General features: G+C 37.6%; 1 protein-coding gene across 1 annotated transcript; it reads left to right on the forward strand.

The window, feature by feature from the left end:
* The first annotated feature begins 457 nt into the window (after positions 1–457).
* Positions 458–7776, forward strand: LOC149214858 (growth-regulating factor 6-like). Its single transcript, XM_089392428.1, has 4 exons — positions 458–1335; positions 1994–2260; positions 2925–3459; positions 6499–7776. The coding sequence occupies exons 1-4, from the start codon at positions 795–797 to the stop codon at positions 7484–7486; spliced, it is 2331 nt and encodes a 776-aa protein (XP_089248554.1). The 5' UTR covers positions 458–794; the 3' UTR covers positions 7487–7776.
* Positions 7777–8516: the final 740 nt, after the last annotated feature.

An 8516-nucleotide genomic window follows, 5' to 3' on the forward strand; every position in this document is an offset into this window, starting at 1 on the left:
AATTGAATTTTAGGATTTAGGTAAACTTATAAATTAATTATGATTTAAGATTTAGGTAAACTTCAAATAAACATAACATGTAAAAATATAATATCCATGTAAAATTAATCATATACTTACATTCATTTGTACATCTTCAAGATTTGATTTAGTTATACAAGGTGTTTGAACCCTTAGGGTAACTGCTTTGTGAAGACTCGGTCCACATTTAGGGTTTCGGTAAATCTAGAAGGGCCCTAGCTCCATGGAGCAGATAATAGTTAAGTAAAAAGAGGAAATAAAAAGCTAGATTTTGCAACAAGTTTTGGGAGTGTGTGAGAACCAGAGTTATTATAGCGCGGTAAGAAGTTAGAAAGTTAGGTGAGGGGAGGCATCAAGTATTTTGTCCGACTTGTCATGATCCATTCGATGCATACATACATAGATAGATACCCGCAATTATTACCCTGTGCTTTACTATTTTCCATCCCTATATTTTGTGATCACACCAAAAGTTTCTAATTTGCATACAGAATACAACACTGGCGGTATTCAGTGTTAGGTCTTCGGTCTCTTTCCTCCTCCTGTTCATTCGCTGCCATTGCACAACGGTAACCAGAGCGTACAAGAATTGCAGGAGGATGGGCTCTGGAGCATGTCTTGTTGTTGGTGAGAAGGGCGACGGGATTTAAGCAGAGAGAGGTGTGGCAGATTTTTGGATGAAATCTAATGGTGGACTGGACTCTGACATTAGGATTGCCAAGGTTGAAAAATGCAAGCTGTCTGAGGGATTTGGGTTCGTGTGAGTTCCAGGTATGGATTTTGGACATGGGGATGGAAGCTTCGGTGCTGGCGAACGAAGTATGGCGAATTTATTGAACGAGCTGGGAGGGGAGCACCGACAGAGAAATAATAGCAATAACAATAATGGAGGAGGGGGAGGAGGAGGAGGCGGGGTGTTATCTATGTCCCCTGCCAACACTAACAGTAACAGTAATGCTCTGAAGCCGTGCAGATCGGTTTCAGAGATGGATTTAAGCAAGTCCAGAGATGGGGACGATCATCATAGCAGGGAAGTTCAAGGACCCATGAAGCTTCCACGCACCGATTCGTTTCCATTCGAGCTGAAAACCCATCATCACCATCATCAGTTTCAGCTTCAGCAGCATCAGAATCAGAGTCAGCAACAGTTGGGTCGCACTAACTCCATGGTTTCTGATGGGGGGCGCCTGGGTGGTTATTCGCCGGCTAATTCCAGTGTTTCAGACCCAGTCTCGGTTTTTTATGCAGGAGATTCGGCTGCAAGGACTGCGCATGCCTCCCTTCTGCAGCCCTTTCACCCCTTCAAAACTGCAGGTATTGTGGAGATATACATTGTGTATATCACATTTGTCGTGTATATATGTTACGTCATGTTTTCATTTGGTAGTTTTTGATACCCGTGATGGTTTGTTGAATCAGTCTGGTATTGAAAGCGATGGTTTTTTCTTTTTGGGTTTTTGATGGTTGAACTGGTCTTCAACATATCAGAGTTTGTTTCAAGGCACTGACTGCATGTAAAAACAGTTTTTTTTCTTTGGTGGCATGCATTTCCTGTCTCTGTATATATCCCCAAGATCTCTCCCCAAGAAATGAAAACTGAAACACAGAGAGATCCATCCATTATATATAGAGGTCTGCCTTGCTAGTGTTTTCAGATGGGGTAAAACTGCAACAAGACAAATGTCAAATACCTTCCTACCTTCGTTTGTGTACACATTTTCCGAATGCTTTCAAAAAGTTGTCTATGCTGCAATTGGTGGTATATACAGTGAATCTGTGTGAGATTGTTGGTTTGAATGGTTGTGTACGTACAATGCGTGTGTGGGTTTATGAAATTTGTGTATTGGTTTGACTGTACCCTTCACAATTGAAGTGACAGTAGACGATAGAATAGTTGCATGGGATTGGACTGTTACTTGGCTATAACATTTATTGAAGTCAAAGGTCCAAATGTGTGTTGTGGATATTCTAGGATTGCCTGCATTATCGATGGGACGAGAAACTGCGAGCCATATGGGCATGGGTATGAGCATGGGGATGCATGCAGGCGCTGGTGTTGTGCAAGGATCAAGGTTCTGTTTCACACAATCTCAGTGGCAGGAGCTTGAACATCAAGCTTTGATTTTTAAGTATATGTTGGCTGGTGTTCCTGTCCCGGCTGAACTTCTTCTACCCATTAGGAAAAGTGTGGCTGAATTGGCAGGTTTATCTGCTGGCCCCGGTTCCCATCATTCCGGCGGTAAGACTTTCTGCCCTCACATTCCTTTGGCGTTTTCATTTCTGAGATATTTAAAAAAAAATTGTTTGGGAATATTAATGTTGTAGTAATGAAATATTAAGTACCAGGTAGTAAGTCAAGCAACAAATAAATTTTATGTTATCCTCGCTGTATTGAGCGGCCGCTGTATATGCTTACTATTTGATTTTGGGTTTGGCAAAATCCAAAGGTCGGCATATACAGCCGTCATTTGATTTCAGACTTTGGCAAAATCCAACGGTCGTTATATACAGCCGCCACTCAATTAAAGCCCGATAGCATAGGATTTATTTGTTGCCATTAATGGTGAAGTCAATCATTAGTTCATTATTATTCCATTTTGTCTATTGGATTTGGATGAAAATAAAGTGATATTCAATCGGATTTTATTTATTAGATGGTACTGAATACATTTTTAAAGAAAATGTCTCTGAAACATTTGTGGGTAGACCATGGTAAAGAAATATTAAACACCATGCAATAAATCAATCATTAACTCATTGCTTTTTTATCTTACTCTTTAGATGAGCCTTGCTGGTAATTAACTTAATACATAGTACTTAATACATAGTGCTTAATATTTAACCTCAAAAACCTAGCAAAACCCTATTGCCCGGAATGGTGATTCTTGTATGTTTGAATGCAGTGAGCTCATGGGGTTCTTTTCATCTGAGATTTGCCAATAACACGGATCCTGAGCCCGGGAGATGTCGTAGAACCGATGGTAAGAAGTGGCGTTGTTCCAGAGACGTCGCTCCTGACCAGAAATACTGTGAACGGCACATGCACAGGGGCCGTCCTCGTTCAAGAAAGCCTGTGGAAGGAGGTCAGACTGCCATTAACACGAGTGGCAATAATAATGCTACCGCTCAGTCTTTGGTGGGAGGACCCAGTTCATCTTCTGCTGCAAATAATAACGCGGCGTCCTCCATGATCGGCTTGGCAGCTGGCCGTAATAGTACAAGTAGCCTCACCAATTTGCGTCCATCTATCTCCATCAACAATACGCAGCAGAACCACAATCAATCCAACTCTGCTCTCATGGGGATCAAGCCTTTCTCGAGCTCTGGGACTGGTGGAGGTCTTATGTCCATCAATGGCGTTTCTGGCTCGTCTGGCAGCCAGTTTAAACCCCCTCTACACGCCTCACCTGCTTCTGCCATGCCCAACAAGGACTACAGGTATTCATTCATCTGCAGCTGACATCTTTCACATTGAAACTATAATGTGTTTATGTTTGCAGATTAGAATAGTAACTTACTTTTTTTTTTTTCCTGTCTATACTTCATAGAAGGCATGCAACATGAAACAAAACTGCCAAGTATTTCATCTCCACGCGTGTTTAACTGAGCCAATACCCTCACACCAGAGATACTTGCAAAGTAATTTATAGCAGTTTCTCCCTGAAACTAAGATATATTTTTTTTAAATTCTCGTAGTGTCTGTGGCCTAACATATCGGGGTTTGTTTGACATGGAGCTGTTCTCGTATATATTTTATAACTCAGCTACGTCATATCCAGCATCAAATATCCAACTTCATCATTCAAATATACGTAACAATCCCATACTGAAATGATGGGAACCAGAAGAATTATCGTGGGTCATGAAACCAAGACGCAAATGCATTTGGACTAAGATATTTATAAGTAGAATTTAGCCCTAAATTACATATAGAAAGACTTTTGTCGACGCGTTTCGAACCAACAAGTGTGGTTGATCGTCAGGACAAGTTGAAAAAACATGCAAAGCTGGATCTGTTTTTTCAACTTGTCATGACGATGAACCACACTGGTTGGTTCGAAACCCGTGGACAAAGGTCTTTCTATATGTGATTTACGCCGAAGCCAACAAAAAAAATATTTCAATGCTCAGAAAAAGGAAGTTTCACTTATTAAAATTGTCTAGTAGTTTTGTCAGCTAAAGAGAAGTGTTTTTTTTGTTTGGTGTTTTGGTCACGGAGCTATATTACAAGGTTCGCTGAATTTCAATTTTGAATTTTAAAATTTTTAAATTTGGTAAACTGTTTTGAAATTAAAATTTTCTAACCAACGTCATCAAATTTTATAGTCATATCCTAATCAAATTTTATAGTCATTAACCAAATCTCAATCTTGTAATTTCTAGTTGCAGTTTCCAAATCCATGATATCTTGTAATTTCTAGTTGCAGTTTCCAAATCCATGATAGCATTTTTTATATTAATTGATGTTAATTTTTTACTATTCTTTACTATATTTCATTTTAGAGCTTTTATATATATACAGAATATGTACATAGGAAAACCTAATGAGAAATCTCATTTAAAAAATATTCTTAAATTAGGTACATATTTGAATTTTTTTATAATGAAGTTCGTTATTAGGTTTGTTTATGTAAGTATTCTCTATATATAAAATTAGAACTTGAACTATTTACATATTTGATTTTTTTAATGATGTTCTTCATTAGGTTTGTCTATGTGTGTTCTCTTTCTCTCTGTATAAAATTAGAACTTGAACTAGGTACATATTTGATTTTTTTAAGTTCGTCATTAAATTTGTCCTATTCTCTATATATAAAATTAGAACTTGAACTATTCACATATTTGATTTTTTTTTACGACGTTACTTATTAGGTTTGTCTATGTGTATTCTCTCTATCTATAAAATTAGAACTTGAACTATGTACGTATTTGATTTTTTTTTTGAAGTTCGTCATTAAATTTGCCTATTTACATACTCTATATAGTCAAACCTAATGACAAACTTCATAAATAAAAAACTATATAGGGGAAGCTTAATGATAAACTTCCTTAGAAAAAAATTCCCGACTAAAACTAAATGAAATCTAATCAAAGTCAAATCTAGACAATGTGACATAGACTACGTAAATATGTTATTGAATTGAGACTTTTGTGATTCATAATAGTTGTAAGAAGAAATTCCGCATAAATCACATGTAGAAAGACCTTTGTCGACGTGTTTAGAACCAACCAGTGTGGTTCAACTTGTTCTGACGATTAACAACACTGGTTGGTTCGAAACGCGTCGACAAAGGTCTTTCTACATGTGATTTATGCTGAAATTCTTCTTACAACTAAGTAAATATGCTTTAGAAAATGTATATAGACAAACCTAATGCTAAACCTCATCAAAAATTTTGAGGTTAAACCCAACTTAACCAAATCTAATCATTGCCTAATACCAACTAAAACCCAAATAATATGACTTAGACTAAATGAGTATGACTTAGACTAAATGAGTATGACTTAGACTAAATGAGTATGCTTTAGAAAATATATATAGACAAATCTAGTGATAAACTCAAAATTTCATCAAAAAAATTTAAACTCCAACCGAACCCAACCAAATCTAATCATTGACCAGGGCCAACTAAAACCCAAACAATGTGACTTAAACCAGATAGACTGAGTGAATATGCTTTACAAAAAATAAAAATAAAAATTAATAATAAACCTCATCAAAAAAATTTGAACTCTAACTGAAGCAAATCTAATCATGGCAAAAGAACAACACAAACTCAAAACAATAATCATGGCAAAAGAACAACACAAACTCAAAACAATGTAAAAATCAGGTCAGCTCAAACCCAAACCATGTGACTTAGACTGAGGGAATATACTTGCTTGCTTAGTCTCCTCCTCTGAGAATGTATCGTGTGGAAAACAATAATCTGAAACTCAAAACCTTAACTCCTCTCCTCTTATCTCATGTTTTCCATTATCTCATTTTGGTTGTGAAGTCTGGTGTGCAGCAGCATATAATTCAAATCCTAGCTCCTCTCTTCTTGTGCATTATATCATTTTGGTTGTGAAGTCTGTTGGGCAGCAGCATATAATTCCCAACATAACATAATAGTTATTTGGTTACTGGGTAAATATGAACAATGGACATAACATAATAGTTATTTGGTTACTGGGTAAATATGAACAATGGACAATTCCAGTTTTTCTATTCATATATGCAACTAAAGCTAGTGTACAAAATGTCATGAAAAAATGGGAGCATGTCACAGCATAAATCCATCTCTGGTCAAATATCAGAGAATGTGCTTTCAAGAAAGTTCAAACCTGCCCTACTAATTGTGTTTTGGATTATCTTTGAAGCAGTCTATATGGTCACAACATAAAGTTTCAGTGTCTCTTATGTTGGTAAATGGCACATCATACATAAGTTTTATCTGGTTACATGTATCAGCAATGGATTCTATTTTTTTACAGGTATATGAATTGGATGAAAGGAGAAATCGATGAGCAGATTCTGTTCTCTGAAGCAAATCCAGGGAACAATAACATGAGGGTCCTGAGTCAGGATTCTCCCTCCATGAACAGTCTAGCAATGCTTTCATCTGTCAACAATGGATGGCGGTTGATGCCATCCAAGCTTGCAGACACCAAAGTCAACACCAACCCCAACACAAACTCGTTGCTCCAGTATAATTCTTCACAACTTCGCACCATTGGGCAAGAATTTGGGTTAATGCCTGAAATGAACCTGCAACAGGGGCAGCAGCAACAACAGCAGCAGCAATCTTTTCTGAGCAACGGTTTCGGAGTGGTTGAATCGGTGCGTGATCAGTCAGCCGGTGGGCAACCTCTGAGGCATTTCTTCGATGACTGGCCACGATCCAGAGACCCGTGGTCTGAAATGGAGGCCGAGCAACGATCCCACCCAACAACCACGCAGCTTTCTATTTCGATTCCAATGACAAGCTCCGATTTTGCTGGCACAAACTCCAGTTCCCCTAGAGGAAAGTTGTCCCTTTCATCCCTGAAACTCGCCATGTCAATGTCGGCCCGAGGTGCAGAGGACGACCCCACACAGATGACCCTCGGCATGGGCATGGGGCTTGGCCTGATGAACGAAGAGAGGCAACGCCAGAGTACCAATAATTGGATTCCTGTGTCCTGGCAAAGCCCCATGGGGGGGCCTCTGGCAGAAGTTCTGCAGTCGACCACCAATGCGGCCAACGCTGCTGTTACCTCACGTGGGTGCAAAACTCCCGGGGGACTGAATCTGATGACAGAGGCCTGGGATTTGAGTCCTCATGGCAGTCCAAGAATGGCATCCCCAACTGGCGTTTTACAGAAAACGCTCGCTTCTTTATCAGACAGCAGTAGTGGAAGCAGTCCCAGAGCAGTTGCTGCAGCAGCAGCTGCAGCCAAACATGATCAAACAACACTGCAACATAATCTGGGAGGAGTGTAGTGTGTTGGGAATCCATTGGGGATAATCTGTCATAGCAGAATTTCAGTTAGTTTGCATAGAATCTGCTTTGGGTTCCTGTCGTTGTTGTCAGGATGAGTAGTGTGTTTATTTTTTTCTTTCTTTCTTTCTCCATTTTTAACATTTAGCCTTTTTAAATGCCTGCAGACAATCCAAACTCTTCCCAAAAGAAAACCAAAATGGAAATAATTGGTGCTTTTATTGTGAGTCAGGTGGATTTGCTTTATGAATGTACTGAACTTCAATAGACATTGCATGCAGTTATTATTGCCTATCAGTGTTTTAATGTGTATTAATTATGTTTTTAAGTTTCAAATTTAGAGACAAAGTACCATTCATGAATGAGCTCACAAATATCTTTGAATGGGACCTTAAATGGATTTTATAAGGCATAGATGGCATATATATAGCAATTTCCATATTTCAAGATTTTATACCAGTACATTTTATTCAAAGGACTGAATGGATTTTGTAAGGCATCATATGGCATATATATAGCAATTTCCATATTTCAAGATTTTATGCCATCTGAATTTGAAGCCCACCACAATTTATTTGTATAAATGTAATTGATATATAATGGAGGATAAATCAGGGGCTGCTTTTAGAAGTAGGTGTGATTTCTTGATTTATGTGTAGTTTGTTTTGTTTTTATTATTATTATTATTTATTTATTTACAAATATTCTATTTGAAATTGGTTACAATTCAAATTTTCATAATATACAAATTTTTCTGAATTTAATTTTAAATCTATATCTTTCTGAATTTAATTAGGTTACATAAAAAAATCTTTTAAGTTTTAATTATTTTCAAGTTTTATGTTTATCTGAATTTAAACCTGGGTCATCCTTTCTAGATCACTAGATCTGTATCTAAACCTAAGTCATCTTGTCTTGACCATTACATCTGAATCTGAACTACATCGGAATCTGAACTAGCACAGCCACATCAATAAAACAGTTGATATAAGGTAATAAATATTATTTTCTGCCCATTAACATACGAAAGGT

This window comes from Pinus tabuliformis, chromosome 1_1, assembly GCF_031772625.1.
Source record: "Pinus tabuliformis cultivar Carrire ecotype Pingquan chromosome 1_1, CPIR1, whole genome shotgun sequence".
In the NCBI taxonomy this organism is placed as follows: domain Eukaryota; kingdom Viridiplantae; phylum Streptophyta; class Pinopsida; order Pinales; family Pinaceae; genus Pinus; species Pinus tabuliformis.